This window comes from Spermophilus citellus (genome assembly GCF_964194105.1).
Source record: "Spermophilus citellus genome assembly, chromosome: 4".
Lineage (NCBI taxonomy): Eukaryota > Metazoa > Chordata > Mammalia > Rodentia > Sciuridae > Spermophilus > Spermophilus citellus.
The window spans coordinates 48440820-48457445 of record NC_138185.1 but is presented as its reverse complement, the minus strand read 5'-3'; the positions used below and the strand labels follow the sequence as shown (position 1 = coordinate 48457445).

General features: G+C 42.7%; 1 protein-coding gene across 3 annotated transcripts; it reads right to left on the bottom strand.

The window, feature by feature from the left end:
• Nucleotides 1–2131: 2131 nt before the first annotated feature.
• Nucleotides 2132–14771, bottom strand: GZF1 (GDNF inducible zinc finger protein 1). Of its 3 annotated transcripts, none has more exons than XM_081290770.1 (6): nucleotides 12481–14771; nucleotides 8849–10226; nucleotides 7373–7467; nucleotides 5597–5764; nucleotides 4597–4754; nucleotides 2132–4263 (listed from the first exon to the last, which is right to left on the bottom strand). In XM_081290770.1, exons 2-6 carry the CDS (start codon nucleotides 10210–10212, stop codon nucleotides 3913–3915), a joined length of 2136 nt encoding a protein of 711 aa, XP_081146896.1. In that variant the 5' UTR covers nucleotides 10213–10226; nucleotides 12481–14771; the 3' UTR covers nucleotides 2132–3912. The 3 variants fall into 3 exon arrangements, with proteins under 3 accessions (XP_081146896.1, XP_081146898.1, XP_081146897.1); XM_081290772.1 differs by having other exon boundaries at nucleotides 2132–4217; XM_081290771.1 differs by having other exon boundaries at nucleotides 12895–14771.
• Between the last annotated feature and the right edge of the window lie 1855 nt (nucleotides 14772–16626).

Below are 16626 nucleotides of genomic sequence, written 5' to 3'. Positions count from 1 at the left end.
TGAGAGAGCCCATCCGTGTGGGGGTGTGCCTGACCACTGACTCCGGGGACCCAATCACTGACCCTGACCTTGGAGTGCAGTCCCCCCCTCAACCTTCATTGGATGGAATTCTCCCCTGAATCTCTTGTTCCCCAATAAAGGGCTACTCCCAGGCGTGTTCGCTCGCTCTCTCTCCTGCTAGCCCTGAGTAATCCTCGCTGCCCTGCTGGGCGGCTAGAGGTGGGAACCAGAGAGGCGAGCCGTGTCGGACCTAGCAATAGAAATGAGGTAACTGAGTCTGTGTGTTTATTTCGATCTCTTCTAACTAACTTTATGCCTAGAACCTCATTAATGAAACCATTGCGCAGGCCGCGTGGTAGAGCCCCCTGCCTCCCCAAGAAAGTAAGGTGATTTGGGCAGTGTGGACATTTAATTGAATCTTACAGGTATCTCTACAGGGACAGTAGATGCCTCTGGGAAAGGGTCATGCTCAGTGACCACTAGGACCTGAAGTTCTGGGAAGGAAGAAGACCTGTGGGGGACAGTATAAGCCAACTTATCCTATCATCCTCTCATGGAGCATTAACTTTGGGTCCTAGAGCATATTCAAAAGCAGAGCACAGCAGCACATACCTGTAATCCCAATGACTTGGAAAGCTGATGCAGAAGGACTTTACAGTCCAGGCCATACTTGGCAACAAAATATAAAAGGCTAGGGATGTAGTTTAATGGTGTAATACTCTTAGATTCAATCCCCAGCACCACAATAAATATATATTATACATATATATATATATTTACACATTTATAAATACATATATTTATGTATATTTTTTTAAATCAAAGTGAATTTTTAAAAAATGAATGGTAGAACAGACCATTCCAATAATTCTGAGAAGTTGACATTTGAAAGTCTAATCTTCCATATGTGTCTTTTCAGAGTCAGTTTCCTAACAGAAGTCTTGTGCACCTTCATCAGAGTTCTATACAGATGGTCATAGTGAATGGTTTCTGAGGCTGTTCAGGGGACATGCTGGATGGCTCTGGCCTTCTCCATTCCATCTGCTCCTGTTCAGTTGCATGTGAACGAGTACACTTCCCAGCTGAAATAAGTGACTTCACTGCCCAAGTAGTGAATGCCATTGATTTCCAAAAATGTTTAAGTCCTCATATGATAAGTATATGACAGATTAGTTATAACAGGCTAAAACTAAGGTATAATAACTTAAATTTGGAGAATCTTACCAACAGCCAAATCCTATGAGGTTTCCCCCCACTTCCAAACTCTATACAATAAAATACTTGATCAAACCAAAGATTGCAGAGCCCTGCGGAGTTCGGGCTAGTATTATTTCACACAAAATGGTTGGAATGGTACCAGATCACCTCCTCAATGACTTTTTTTTTTTTTAATTTTTAGTTTTAGGCGAGCGCGCTACCACTTGAGCCACATCCCAAGCCCAATGACCTTTATTTGACATCCTTTAGAAGCAACTTACATACCAGCATCCAGACACTGTCTTCTTAAATGCTTTGGACTGACATACTGAGTGGCGTTGTTTGTACTCAGTGTGGCTATGCTTGGATTGACACAGAGGAGATGACTCCCTCCCCACAAAGTCTTCTGTGGGTTTTATGGAGTTCTATGTTTTCACATATCCTATATCCTTCCAGGAAGGGGGTAAAGAAATTTGTGTAGTTAAAAGTCATCTCTGGGGGCTGGGGTTGTGGCTCATTGGTAGAGTACTAGCATGCCTAGCATGTTTGAGGCACTGGGTTCGATTCTCAGCACCGCAGGTAAACAAATAATAAATAAAGGTCCATCAATAACTAATAAATTTTTTTTAAAAAAAGTCATCTCTGATAGCTACTATAATCTATTGAAGAGCTAGTCAACAGGCAACCTTGTAGTTATACCTTCCCTAGCAGGACACCAGCTGCTTTTATCTGAGCAGCAGATAGTGTTTCCTCCTCAATTCTAAAGACTACTATGGAATAAAATATTAATTCTTAGACTACTACATAAAGGTTTACACATCCTGATTTCATATCTCATTTGTGCTAAGCAAATTATATTTGTGTCAGCTAAGAATCTTATGAATATTATTTCTATAGGCCCTGTTACAATACAATACACTTAGAACTGCAGAACTACTTTAGCAAAGCAGACATTTATTAACACAACAATTTCATGTAGAACTTCTAAAGAAATTCAAGACAAGAATTCTTCCAGTAGGTAACAAAATAAACTATTTTAAATTCCTTCTCATCAAGATGACTTTATTCCATAAACAGTACATGGGCTGAGCAGGTTCAGTCTCCTTCACCAATATTAAAAACGGTTGTATGACAGTCACTATTTTGATTCTGTAAACACAATTAGGATATGATGATGTGGTCATAACTGAGTTTGGAGAATTCAGTCTTGTGACCTTCAAGAGCAGGTGTGAAACAGCGCCTGAACACCCCAAGGTGACTTCACTAGTTACTTGAACATATTAACACGAAATGAGCAGTGAGGAAGAAACCGTCCCTCAGTTTGTCATAGTGCAGCTCTGTCTTCATTGTAAGAACAAGGTACCTTTCTCTTGGAAAATCAAAATGTTTTCACAGTGAATTTAATAAATTAACATCGGGGGAAAGCAAGTAGGAAATGAGAATTCTTCTTCAAAGTGCTCTTAAAATGAATGTTTAAGGATTACATGGGAAGCAAAGCATTTCACAAGCACACACCATACACCCAAAGCCCTGGAACCATAGGTCAGGAGTAGCAAATAACAACAGAATCCTCTTTTCATTGTGAATTTTTTCAAGCAATAAATTAAGTCCAGCATGAGACAGCCAAAGGAGCCTCTAAGGCAGTTAGGGGTTCTGTATGATCTGCTCATTAAGGCATAATCTGAGATGAATGTACCAAGGCTTTTGGTCCCGTCCAGATTCTTGCATGCTCCCAAGGAAGCAGATTTGTGGCAATTGTTTCAATCTCCTGATGTGGAAACGAGGAAGTCTGGGTTTCTGGAAATTACAGAAATGGCAGAAAACCTAGCAAAAATACTAATACTCTGCATTCTAAGATCTGCCACAGTCACCTTATTTTGCTATTTGTGAATAACTACCCAATGTTCAAGTGCTTTCTAAAGCCTCTTCCTTTTTTTTCACAACTCTGCAAAAAAATACTACAGTTGGCTCGACTCTTTGGTAGGATAGCTCTTACCTAATCCAGATTTTAGGAATGAAACTGAACAGCCACATTTCAGTTCAAAAGTTGATTTTATGACAAACTCTATGTGTGCTATGAGTAGAGAGAGAGATACAAAGTTTTGTGAGTGTTCAATTTGTCATTCCTTTTTTCGTGCCTACAGATAGAGGGTTGAGGAATAAATACAATAATCCATTTCTTCAGTCCCATTCAAGGGTCCCCAGAGCAAATCTGATTTGCTTCAACTCAACAAGGAAGAAACAGCTGAAAATAGTTGGTCCCAATTTTATTTCAGTGTAGAAAAATACCTCAAAAGAATCAAGAGAAGTAAACACACATGGAAGTATAAGGCAGGGTGAGTCCAGGAAGACCATAACAGTAATTTCATGAGCTGGATCTCTGTACTCTGCAATTATAACAAGCAGTGGTCTAAATATCAAGAGGATCAACCATTAGGATGATTAGCGCATATAGCATACACCAGAATTAAGGGAGCTTATGTTAACTGTCTTGTCGACAAAGTGTAATTGAGATCATGCAGATCGGGATTTTTAAGGGAAAGCTTTTAAAAATGCTGTGATAAAGACGTGCAAGTTAGTAGAAGTTTGGGAATATCTGCAGAGGTCATTCTTGCCTGCATCTTTGCACACACTCATTTATTTTTCTTAGCCCCTGACATCATCTGGAGTATAACTATCACACACAAAGACTGCTTGGCACACGACTTCAAGCTCCTACTCCATGTTGGTCAATGAGGGAAGCTGTGTGGACACTGAGTCTGTTTGTGGAGTCAGCTCACTAAGCTCACTGATGGTGGTGGCAAGCAGAGAGTCCTGGGACACCACCGGGTCCTCCACCTTGCAGACTATGTCTGCAGAACTGTTCTCAGGCACAGTAGGCACACCACCTTGGACTGTGGCCAGGTTGTGAAAATGGCCATTTTCTGCAAAAGACAGCAATTTATCTGGAAGTTTGGGTGATGCATATTCTTCATCAGGCTGCTCCATCTTGTGTTCTTCGTCATTCTTGGGTGAACCATCTACAATAACAAGGAAAGACTTCCATGGAGTATTCTTATCGTGTATCTACAAATCAAACACAAAACAAAAGTCACTTCATGTGTCTGTACATTTCCTGACTTACAGATAAAAAAAAAAATCAAGATTCTCTCCAACTTAAAATTAGTTTCCCCTGCAGTGAAAAATCTTCTAACTGCAAAACACCTGCTTACCACCAGTGTCACAGTTGGATATTTGCCATGAACTCTTGTTCACTCTATACTCACTGCAGAGAACACCTGAGCTGTTGCCGCCTCTAACCCTTACTGGGAAATAACGTCAGGTATTTCTGGCTGTTCAGGGTTATGTATCTAAGGACCAGCAGTGTTTTATTCTCAAATAGGCCATTCCATCTCTTACTGTGGTGTGCCTCCGGAGAGTGGACTTGTCAGTAAATGTCCGTCCACATGCATTACACATGAATGGCTTCTCTCCAGTGTGGATACGATGGTGGCGCTGGAGGGCGTTGAGCTGGGTGAACTGCTTCCCGCACTGGTCACAACAATAGGGCCGCTCCCCTGAGGCAGGAAGAGAACAAAACTATTGAGTGATCTCACCTTTTCACCTTCTGAAGTTAATTCTGAATAAACTCCAGAAAAGTCTGTCTGCAGACCCCAGGAAAACCTCAACATTCCCACATATACAAAGCTAGTAATTCCGGGGCTAACCAGAGACATGCCAACTGACTATAATATCAAGTTTATGCCAACACCAAAAACAGACCAGAATTCATTCCCACAGCTGTTATATCTTTAGAAATGACAATTATTTTCCACAGTAAAAAAATACAAAATTACAAATCCCCTATTAACTGAATTTGTGTACATGTTTGTATATATACACTAATAGATCATTATCCTTATTTATACTAAAATATGAATATCCATATTGAAATATTCATTCATGGGTAAGGTGTCTGCCCTTTCCAGTAAAAACTCCACACAGCAAAGGAACTTGGTTGTCCCCTATTTGCCCATGTAAGTTCTACTTTCCAGTTTCTCAGAACCAGAAATTAGGGGAAAAAAAATGTTTGGAAGGATACTGGGGATTGAACTCAGGGGTACTTAATCAACGAACCACATCCCCAGCCTGTTTTATTTTTTGAAACAAGGTCTTACTAAATTGGTGAGGCTAGCCTTAAACTTGTGATCCTCCTGCCTCAGCCTCCTGAGTCGATGAGATTACAGGCATGTACCACAACACCCAGCTAAAAACTCAATTTAAAAAAAAAAGAAAATGCTGTGACATAACAGAGTTTGGCCACTTTTCTCCTTAAGCTTTTCTAGTAAATCTAAAAAATTGCAGCTGTTTTTCTTGCTGAACCAAACTCCCTTCCTTCCCTGGGACCCTGCAGCCATACCTGTATGGACTTTATTATGCTGGTAAAGTGAATTCCGCTGGGCAAAAGTCCTGAAACATACTTCACATTTAAAGGGTTTGGATCCAGTATGGATTCTATTGTGGTGTTTTAAGTACTCCTTAGAAGCAAAACTCTTGCCACACGTTTCACACATAAAAGGCCTTTCACCTATATGAAAAGACAAAATACAATTAGAAACAATACAGGCTTTCAAACTGCATGGGAATAGTAGGTCCACACTCAAAACCCTTGGTGGGCAGCATGTTACACTTTCTAATTAAAACCATTATAAAACATTTATTCACATAAGATGCTTGCTACTTGCTGAAAGTCAGTATAAAATACCCTTGGTAATCCAAGAAACATTCCACTAGACTGGTTAAAGAGTTACCATTCAGCCAGCTCACATTTTAAAATGTCATTCTAAACAAGAAAATAACTTCACAACTTCTTTTTGGAGGACTTTTTGGATTGTTTTCAAAGAAGCACTTTCTGTGGACTTTTATTAGAATAGGTCTGATAGAAAAGTTCCTCTCCTTTTAAGAAGGAATTTTTTTGTGATAAAAGGAGAAGTTTACATGGATTTATAAATGTAGCTTCTAGAGTAACAAGTGCAATTGACTGGACTGCAGGACAAGAAAATCTTCAATACCATCTCATTTTTTGTAGTTTAAATTATTTATTCTTACAACTTGTATTCATCTGTAGGTATGCCCCTGATTTCACAAACATCCAAATAAAAATATTGGCTTTAATAAAAGCTTAATATGAATAGTCTCATCAAATGACCAATTCTAATTTATTATTTGATGTGTCCTGACACTGTCCCCCCCCCCAGCTTCCATTAGACACCAGTTCTACTCATTCTACATCATGAAATACCTCATCTCTGTCTTGCGTGCATCTGAACTTGAGGCCTGTATGACAGTGCTTAGAAGTGAAACATGTAAGCCAAGAAGGAACTGGATTACTAGAGTAACTATGGTACACAACAGTTAGATTCTGTAAACATTTGTGTAGTTTACAAAATTCTGAACCTCTTCGTCACTGTTGAACCAGAATAAAGCCAATTTGAACTTTCTCCTTCATATGATAAAATCATATCAAAAAGACTTTGGAAAATAGGAAAAATAGGAGATTATCCCACCGCCTAATTCAACAATTTATCATATTGTAATTTATTTTCTTCTTTTATGTGTAGGTTTTCAATATAGTTGGGAGTAACTGAGTTTATTAACTGGGCATTTTGAAATTCAACAACCAAGTCCATTAGTTTTTTTTTTTTTTTTTTTCATGCCATTCAGAGTCCTTATTCTGAATGGTCAAGTTATGAGCCAAGGAATGGATTCACCAGAATTTACTGAACCATTTCCTTACATTAATTTGGACAATCAGGTTGTTTCCAATTCTATGTCATTAAAAAATAGCAAGAGCAACCATAACAGCATATAGCTTTTTTCATATGTTAAGCAATTTCTTCATGCAGATTCTGGGAAATGGAATTTTAGACTATGCCACCAGTAAGAACTGTTTTATACCTCTCAACATCTAAGACCGATATGCCAGATCCTATTTCCTGGTGGTATAAAGGCCATGGCCACAAGCACATGAGCACTGCAGACAACAGGTGCATTTTGATTCATTTTTTACAGTAAGATGGAAAAACTATAGTGTGGCTTTAACCTGGACCACTTTGGTAGATGCCAACTTCTAATCAATTGCAGTTCCCTTCTACAGCTAGGAAAGACATTCAATCACAACAGCATGGGTATTTACCTGTGTGGCACCTTTTATGATAAATCAGCATGTGGTTCTGAGTGAATCTTGCACCACATTCATCACAGACAAAAGGTTTTTCCCCTGTATGAATTCTGAAAGTACAACATTCAGATGATAACTTAGGGTGTATTTCAAAGCTCACTTTGCAATACAATTTCCACTCTATCCTGCAAAAATCGTTTTCTCCAAGAGACCTGATAAGAATAACCTAAAGGAAAGGTCAAGAACCCATATCGCCATCCCAAAATAAATGCAATTTCTGTGGAAGGCCAATAGATCAACACATAACCACTTGAGTTCACATCCCAATGTGGAATCACTGAATATCATCCACGTCATGCTATAATTCAAGAGCATGGGGAGCCCACACCTTGGTGTATATTTTAGAACACTAAAGAGTGTCCTCTAATATTGGTAAAGCTTCCTCATTCAGAATCCACCACAAGCACCTTAGGAACTGTTGCTGACAAAATACCACATGACCAGAAATTTTACCATTATTTCTGAATATGACATGACCAGTCTCAAAAGGAGAGCTGTTCTCAAACTGCTTGAAGGAACCTATTTTCTGAGGAGCATACATGAGCATTTTAATTTTACAACCAGCATGATGAAGCAATCAACCATACTTTACTGAGCACTTCTTAAACAATTATTTAAGAGTAAAAGATGACAAATGTCATGTCACCACCCCAAAGACTGGCCTAGGTTTGAAGTCAGACCTAGAACAGGTTAGAAAATTTAACTGCTTGCCTAGATTTTGAAAGTATACATTAACTATAAGGAAACTTATTTAAATACTGACCACCTCCCACCTAGAGTTCAAAAACAAACAGGAAACATGGTCTGCCCTGATGCTGGAGTTTAACCATAAAGCACATTTTCCAAGCCCAATGAACTTAATAAGACAAAGAAGAGTTCTGAAGAGATCATCTAACTGAGCTCTTTAATTGGGATTGTGGGACTCAGCTGGTCATAGAACCCAGGTTTCAAATGAAGTGTCAGGGAAAGCCCATAAGGGTAATTAGCCCCAACTCTTCAAGTATGAAGGGGACTATAACCATCACAGGTAGGCAGCACATGCCAGGTGAGACTTCCAGGTGGGGGCTGTCAATGTCCCTTGCAGCAGCAGTAGGGCAGCTCTATTCTGTGTCCAGGATTCTGTGCCTGGACATGTCAAGGCTGACAGTGGAGGGTCTCCACTGGCTCAAGGGCCTTGTGAGTTGAGGAGCCATCTCTCGCAGTCTCTCTACCTCCAAAGAGAATTCTAAACTTTCTCACACCAAGTCTCCCCATTCTTAGAGGAAACCAAATAAGAAATGAACAATCCAGACAGTCACACCACACTGGTCCAAATCCCAGAACCATCTCAGTTTCCCAACACTCATTTCAAGAATGATTAAGTCCCCACAAACCAGCCAGTCCTGCCAGGGGTGCTGGCCCTGGGCGGCCAAGTGGTCGGGTGCCACCTACCTCATGTGGGTCTTGAGCGCTGAAGGCTGCGAGAACTTGGCACCACACTCTGTGCAGCTATAGGGCCTGTCGCCTGTGTGTGTCCGCTCATGCAGCCTCAGCGCCGTCTTGGAGCTCAGGCCCTTGCCACACTGGACACAGCGGTGACGCTCACCACCACCCTCGTGCACCTGAACCACATGCCGCTTTACATCCTTCTTGCGCTTGAACTTCTTCCCACATAGCTCGCAGGGAAAGTGGCGCTCGCTGCTGTGCACATGGCGCTGATGGCTCTTCAAGTTGCAGCGGTTGGCAAAGGTTTGGCAGCAGGTGTCACAGCGGTACACCACCTCAGTGGCAACGCCATGGTGGTGCTTGATGTGCTTCAGGAAGCTCTTCTCATACAGAAACGCCTTCTCACAGATAGAGCACTGAAAGTTGCTCTTCTTTTTCTTCTCTAACTCTTCTCCCTCTTCCTCCTCTTCCTCCTCCTCCCCAGCTGCTTTTGGCAGCACTTCCTCCAACTCCACACCAGTACTATCACCCTGGATTTTTGCAACTGGCTCCATCTCTGGTTCCACACTGTCTGGGCTTTGGTCCTGGGAGAAAGTATAATTCTCAGCTTCATCCTCAGCACTTTTTTGCTGCTCCCTGAGTCTTCTTGTGTACTTCTTTTTAGGGATTTCCACAAATACCTTTCTTCCAGCCAGCCTTCCACTAGCTCTTCTGATTTTAGGGTAAGGAGACTTAGCTACATCTTTCTTTTTGTCTAGTTTCTCCTTGGACTTCCTCAGTGGCATATCAGGTGACATGCCATTGCTGATTCTCTCCACTGGGGAATCTGGAGAATCCACAAGGCCATTGGAGTGGGCACCATCAAGGCCTGTACTTGCCCTAGAGTCTGAAGCAACACCTACCTGGGAGCCATTGCTCACCTCAGCTTCCTGAGATTCAGAGAAATTCTGCAATTCCAAAAGGACTGACTCTAACATCTGTTTCTTTAACTGGAAACAAGTTTCTGAAAGGTCCAAACATTTTAGCTTTTCAGCCATTTCCAGCATCCGCTGTACCCGATCTTCTTCCACCTGTACCTTGGCAGTGTAGACAAACTCCAGAAATGAAGCAAAGTCAACAACCTGTACTTCATTTAAGTAGACATTAGTTCTGGTACCATCCTCACTCTTCTCATTAAGAAACATTTCCTTAAAAAACTTGCTGGTGGCTGCCAGCACTGCTTTATGGGCCACAAAGTCTTCCCGGACACCTTGATACTCCACACTGACTGTGACGTCACACAGGTGACCCAGAAGGCGGAGCTCATGCATTTCATGAAGAAGGTTAAACGGTGAGGATTTGGATTCCAGCAGAACTGCACCACTTTCCATCTTTCCAAAAACAGCTTTGAAAACAAAAGCAAGGATTATTTTATGCATGAGCAACCACTGAGGTAAAAGGACTAGAGATTGTAAGGATTATTTCAGTTCTTTAGAGGATATACACTGATTAACATCATAGCTTCTCTCACTTCTTTTTTGAAGTGAACTTCCTGATGCACTTTTGTAAGATAACATTTGCATGAAAAGCAAACTGCCAAGGGCTGGGGTTGTGGCTCAACATGTGAGGCACTGGGTTTGATCCTCAGCACCACATAAAAATAAATAAAATAAATGTACTGTGTCCAACCACAACTTAAATAAATAAATAGATAGATACATAGATAGATAAATAAAAGAGAATTGCCAAGATTTTCCCCAATGATTGAAGTCATAACTAGTGGAATGCACTAAAGCAGTAATTTGCTTATCAAGATCAATGAAACACATGGCTGCCACTATCTTAAGAGCAAACCTTACAGAAACACTGCCACTGGAAACAATCATCTACATAAAGCACTACTTTCCAGGAGGAAAACTTCCTGGAAAAGTAGTTTATAATTTCATCCCCACTTCCAACACCCCTAAACACATGTTAATTTGCATTACCATTACTCTGCTAAAATAATGCAAGTTCCATAGCTTTTACTGTATTACTTTAAGTAAGTAACTTAACCTCTGTAGCTTAATCTCCTCCTCTGTAGGAGGCTCACAGGTTACTGTAAATCTTCAATGAATGCAGTATGTTAAGTCATTACAGCTGTGCCTGGAATTTGCTGGCTAGTTATTGAGGGTTCCCATGTGCAGACAAAGGTAACAATATGATCCCCATTTCACAGATGAGTAACTGACTAGTTGGTCTGGACTTGAACCTGGGCCCAGTGGGACTCTGGACCCAAATACAACTGCTCAAAACACACTTCATCTCAGTCTCACCAAATAAAATTTAAAAAATTAAAAAAAAAAAAAAACTACTTTTACCCTCTTTCCACCATAGCAACATGCAGTCCCAAGCCTCCATGAGACCCCACCCCATCTTCATTTCTTCTGCTACCAGCTCTAACTCTTTCCACAGACTCCTTAAATATGTGCTTTCTCCTCAAGGTTCAGCCCAATCTTCTGCTCTTAAATCTACTTCTTCCTCCAAGTTCACTTTGGTCCCTAGGTCTCCATCACCCAAGGACCCCCCACCTTCCTTCTAACCTTTCACTTAGATGTCATCTCATATTCAAAATGTTTAAAGCAGGACTTGTCACTGACTCTGAAAAAACAGTCCCACCCTTCTCCTGTCCCATCAGTGATACTGCTACCCACAGCCACCAGCCCCCAAAACGTGGAAAAGACCACCCTTTAAGCGTGCAAATGTAAAAACCAGCACCTAGGAGGTTTGTGCAATGTCACCTGAAGGAGACTCTATAGTAAACTGAGCATACATAGGAAGCCTAAGGAAAGGACATGCTGGGAGTAAGAACCCAGTATGTCAAAAGGTCTGGCAGTGACCCCAACACGAGCCTGAGGAGAAAAGGCTACAGCCGGCTCTATTAGCCTATGCCCATGTCACCAGACCTGACTTCCCCAAAACTCTTGTCAAAAGGGCCACAAAGGAACCTGAGTCCTTACAGGCAGCCTGGCAGCAACTTCTCGATTAGCAAGGTGTTTTGAGCCCTATTTCCTAATTTACTTGCGTAATAAAGAGTAGATACTGGCCATGCATGGCCAGAGACTTATCTGCGGCCTAGTGACAGCTGAGTGTCCCACTGCAATTCATTGGTATTCTGGCCACTTCCCAGTGCAGGAGCATATGACTCAACGCCAGTAAGCAGACCCCCGAGTCCACAGGGAACGGCCTAGCCCCGGGAGACCCAGCTCTCCGCAGCTGGTCCACAGAATACTGGTTCTCCAGCTAGACACAAAGTCGGGAGACAAGAAGCGGGGGTGGCCCTCTACGCTCTGACCGCGTCCACCCCCACGCTGCCAAAGCAACCACCACAGCCACCTCGCTGCCCTAGGCGTCCCGAACTCCCCAGGCCGATCAAAAAGACCACACGGAGAATAAACCACTGCGACCAGGGTCGAGCCCCTCCCCCGACAGACGTGCGCCTTCCAACGCACGCATCTGGGGCCGCGTGGATCCGGCCTGTCCCTCAGCCCCAGGCCGCCCCTATCCCGCTCCCGCATCCCCGAGGCCTGCTGCTTCTCCGGACTGCAGAGGCGCGGACAGGCGAGAGGCGGTGGCAGACGGAGAGGGTCCGGCCTGGACCCTGCAGACTATACACTCACCTGCCTACCGGCGCCCGCAACACGGCCACTGTTGGCTGGAACAGGCCCGTAGGGACAGCCTGCCCGGCTGGGCGGGGCGCACCCCCCCCACACACACACACACACACACACACACACTGGCGCGGGAGCCGCTGATTGGCTGTGGCGGGCTCTTCCCCGCCCCTAACAGACCTCACCTCCTAGCAGGAGGGGGAAAAGCAGTGCGCACGCACGTCTGGCTGCGGTGCCCGTTCGGATCTAGCTACGTGATCCGACGTACGCTGGGGCGGAGCGACTGACTGGCCGCACTGGATGACGTCACCTTCGGCGAGCCAAAACCTGCGCCTTCGATGTAGGCACCGTAGGCGCTCTGGGCCCCAGGGCCGAGGCAATCGCGGAAGGTCAGATGGACGTCTCCAGTGCGTTATCCCTTACCTGTCGATTCCCAGGTGCTGTATCCGCTGCACCTGCAGCTTCCGGGCCCCACAGCCTAGGTACTGCCTGTGGCCCGTGGCTGGTTTCCTACTAAGAAGCGCTGAGGATTACGATGCGAGGCGGCGTTCTTGGGTCGCGGTAGTGGACAGGCCAGCACTGCGCCAGTAGACACGGGGCAAGACACAAACGCACTTAGGTGGTGAGGGGCTCTGCCGGGCGCAGAGTTCTGGACGGGTACCGCGGGAGCTGCGACCAGGCAGTGCTCAAGGCGCACTCCTGACGAGCAAACATCTCTGCTTTGTAGTGTTCGCGCGTCTGCTGTCGACCACTGGTGCTTGGGAACCGGGAACCACACCTTAGCATTGTCACTGCTTCGCTTGTTTTTCCAGGAAACTGCAGCCAGGCGAACTGTTTAATTGTTCAGTAACGGAATTTCCCTGAGGACCCATCCATTCTTCAATGGAAAACACAGTTTATGCCCTAAGATTCTTTGAGTCCTTTAGCTCAAAATCTTGCTGTTTGCACCAGTCCTGAAAACGCTGTTATGGAAGAACCACCTTAAATCAAACTTGCACTTCTCCATAAAATCTGACCTTGCCTTCCTGTTCTCAGCCACCGTGAAAGCTTTGCGAGGTCACAATTTCCCTTATTGCCGCCAATAGTAAACTCAGTCTTGTCTTACCAATAAGTTGTGAAAGGACAAATACAAACTAAAATATGAGATAATTTTTCCTATTGGAAATTAATTTCTACCTTCTTTGAGCATTTACTTTATTACAACTGATAATTAAGTACTTTTCTCTCTTTGAAATGTGTATAAATCCTTTTGAAGACTGACTAGGCCTTTTCTAGGCTTTATGACTAGAACTACCTTCAACAACATACTGTATTCCTCAGCCATAACCTGTTTTCTGCAGGAGAAATGAAATCCCAAAGGTTTCTCCCTGCAAATAAGAACACAAGTAGGGCTGGAGTTGTGGCTCAGTGGCAGAGCGCTTGCCTTGCATGTGTGAGATAATGGGTTCGATCCTTAGCACCACATAAAAATAAGTAAACAAAATTAAGATATTTTTATTTATACAAAATAAAGATATCCATGTGTAACTAAAATAATATTTTTTAAAAAGAAAAGGAAGAAGAACACAAGTTATCTGAACAGGGAACTTTTGTGACACTTATGCAGGCTAGATTCCAGGACTCAGGGAGATAGGGTAATTCAAAGCAAACCCTCCTTCTAAGAACCGCTTCCAATTAGAGATGTCAGTGGCCGGGATGGGGGTGGGGGGAATGAGGCAGGAGGGGTGACCCGGAGTTGCCTTGAGTCTTTACCATGGGGTAAAACAATGGGCAGTCCAGACTTGAAAGTCATGCAATACTATTAGTCAAAACTCAAGAGGTGTAACTGGGAAGTAAGTACTCTCCAGAAACTTCCCTAGAAACCCCTAATAAAATAGGAGAACAGGAGGAGTTTGCTGTCTCTCCTCTCTAAGATGACCCACTCTCTCCCTTTCTCCTTTGAGAGTATTTCCTTTTTTCCTGATCCTTTTCTGTATAACAGACTCATGCCTACTACTATGTACACATTGCTTAAAATTCTTCAAGCTAGATCCCAAGAACCAGTGGTTGCAGATCTTCATGGTCACTTCAGTCTGTGTGCAAATTCCCCTCTGTAACATTGATTTGCTGCTCAGGCTTACCCTGGGTGAAGCATTAATCCTGTCTCAGTCTCCTGGGACTACAGACACACCACCATACCTGGCTTCTAGCTTAATGTTTATTCAAAAATTTTAAAAGTATTTTCTTGTGTAGCTCAGGAATAGAGAGCACTTGCTAGCATGAACACCACCCTGGGTTCAAACTTTAGCATTGCAAAAATAAATAAAGGTTCAAACTTTAGCATTGCAAAAATAAATAGAGGAAGAATATTTTCTTCCTCTCCTACCTGTGTGGGGAGGATTTCTGGGTTGGGAAAGTATGATTTTAACTATATTTCCCCATTAGGAATTAGGAGTCCACTTCAATAAATATTTGAAGGAAAAATAAGTGACAGGAGGCATCTTTGCTTAGGCAGATTCTCTTTATAGTATGTATTCCATGATTCCAGGAAATTGGAATAAATACACTTGTCTGTCACTGTGGCTCGAGCAGGCCTGACCCAGAATTATTTTTTTTTAATTTTGAGACTTTGGTCTTATAAAAAAGTAATCTGTACTAAGGCATACCGTGTTGCAGAGTGCTCACCTTGTCTTGTATTCAGTGCTCAGCGCTACAAATAACAACAAATAAACCAAAAACTGACCTACTTCCTTGCTTACTTCAGTGCTTTTTGGCCACTTATATATCCCCTTCGGAGAAATTACTATTCAAATCATTTGCCCATTGGGTTATCTTTTATTACTGAGTTGTGCAACTTTTTAATTTTTAAATTAAAAGTCCCTTTTAGGTGCTTGATTTATAAGTACAGTCATCCCTCAACCATTCTGGGGGAAATTGGTTCCAGAAACCCTCATGGATAACAAAATCTGTGGATACCTCAGATAAGCTCCCTCATTTCATACCCACACCTTTCTCCCTCTCCTGCCCTGACTTCCCCATGAAATCTTTCCTGTTGCAGTCGTTCCCTGCTCTCAGGAGGATGTTTTGATACCATCTATCTCCGTTTGTCTCTAAGTATCAACTCTTTCTGGAATTTAGGACTGCTGCTATTCATCTCCCTACTGAAGTCTACCACCTGCAAACACATCTCCCTGCAACTGTCCCCAAACTATTCCCCATTCTTGGGTTGACTATAATGAAAACAAAAACCAAAAAAGAAAAAAAAATTCATGCTTACAGTGGATAAGACATCATGCTACAGCATGTCAGTTCTCACAAAACTCTAGGAGGAAGAGGAGGCATATCTGGATTTTACATATGAGAAAGCAGAAGGCACAAAGAGATAAACAAACTCAGCCAAAATCACACAAAGAGCCAGTACAAAGCCAGGATTTAAAACTGCAGAGTGCCAGCTCTGCCCAGATCAGATCAGTTTTAGAGCCCAGAAAGAAAAAAAAAAAAAAAAAAAAACCTGTTGTCAGATAGGTTTAGAAAATTAAAAAAGAACTAAAAAGAAGGTCTTATCAAGTAACCTAAATGTTCCATGTCTTCAGTTTGCATTAATTCTAAAAGTGATTTGGAAGACAGCTTGGTGCACAAATGGGGCCCCTTGCCTTTGCCTACCTACTTTGGTTCTTAGTGGCTTGATTGTCTTTTACCTCTACAATCCCCTGGCCACTAGGCCACTAGGGTCTGGAAGTGGCTATGTGTCCCTGGGCACAGGCTATTTGCACATCCCATTTGAATGGCTCCTCTTCCATTCTGATCTTTCCTCTTCCCCAGATAATTCCTAAGTATGAGTTTGGTCTCCATCCAATTGTCTCCTCCCCAAGAAAGCTGACTCTAGCTCCCTTACTAGGATGGAATCCATATAGAAACTTCTTAAATGAATGAATGAATAAATCAAAGAATGGTCACTCATCTGTCTTCTGCACAGGTCCCCAGGCTGCTGGTCTTCTAACTGCCATCAGGGTAAACAGTTTCCTGGGAACTTCACAAAAGTTGCCATGCAAGTCCCAGTCTTTTCCATCTTCTGAAACCTCCTCATTCCTTTGCCTGAATGCTGATTGATAACCTTGCCTCAGTGATCTCTTGTGTTTTCAGCTGGAAATTATTATTTGTACTGGGGATTGCACC

What these genes read in the sequence shown, in the direction of transcription:
- GZF1 (XM_081290770.1), bottom strand. Translation starts at nt 10,212, where the DNA reads ATGGAAAGTGGTGCAGTTCTGCTGGAATCCAAATCCTCACCGTTTAAC. An exon ending in TCATAAAAGGTGCCACACAG is followed by an intron (nt 5,765 to 7,372) that starts GTAAATACCCAT and finishes CTTTTCATATAG; the next exon opens with GTGAAAGGCCTTTTATGTGT. An exon ending in GCATAATAAAGTCCATACAG is followed by an intron (nt 4,755 to 5,596) that starts GTATGGCTGCAG and finishes TTCCTGCCTCAG; the next exon opens with GGGAGCGGCCCTATTGTTGT.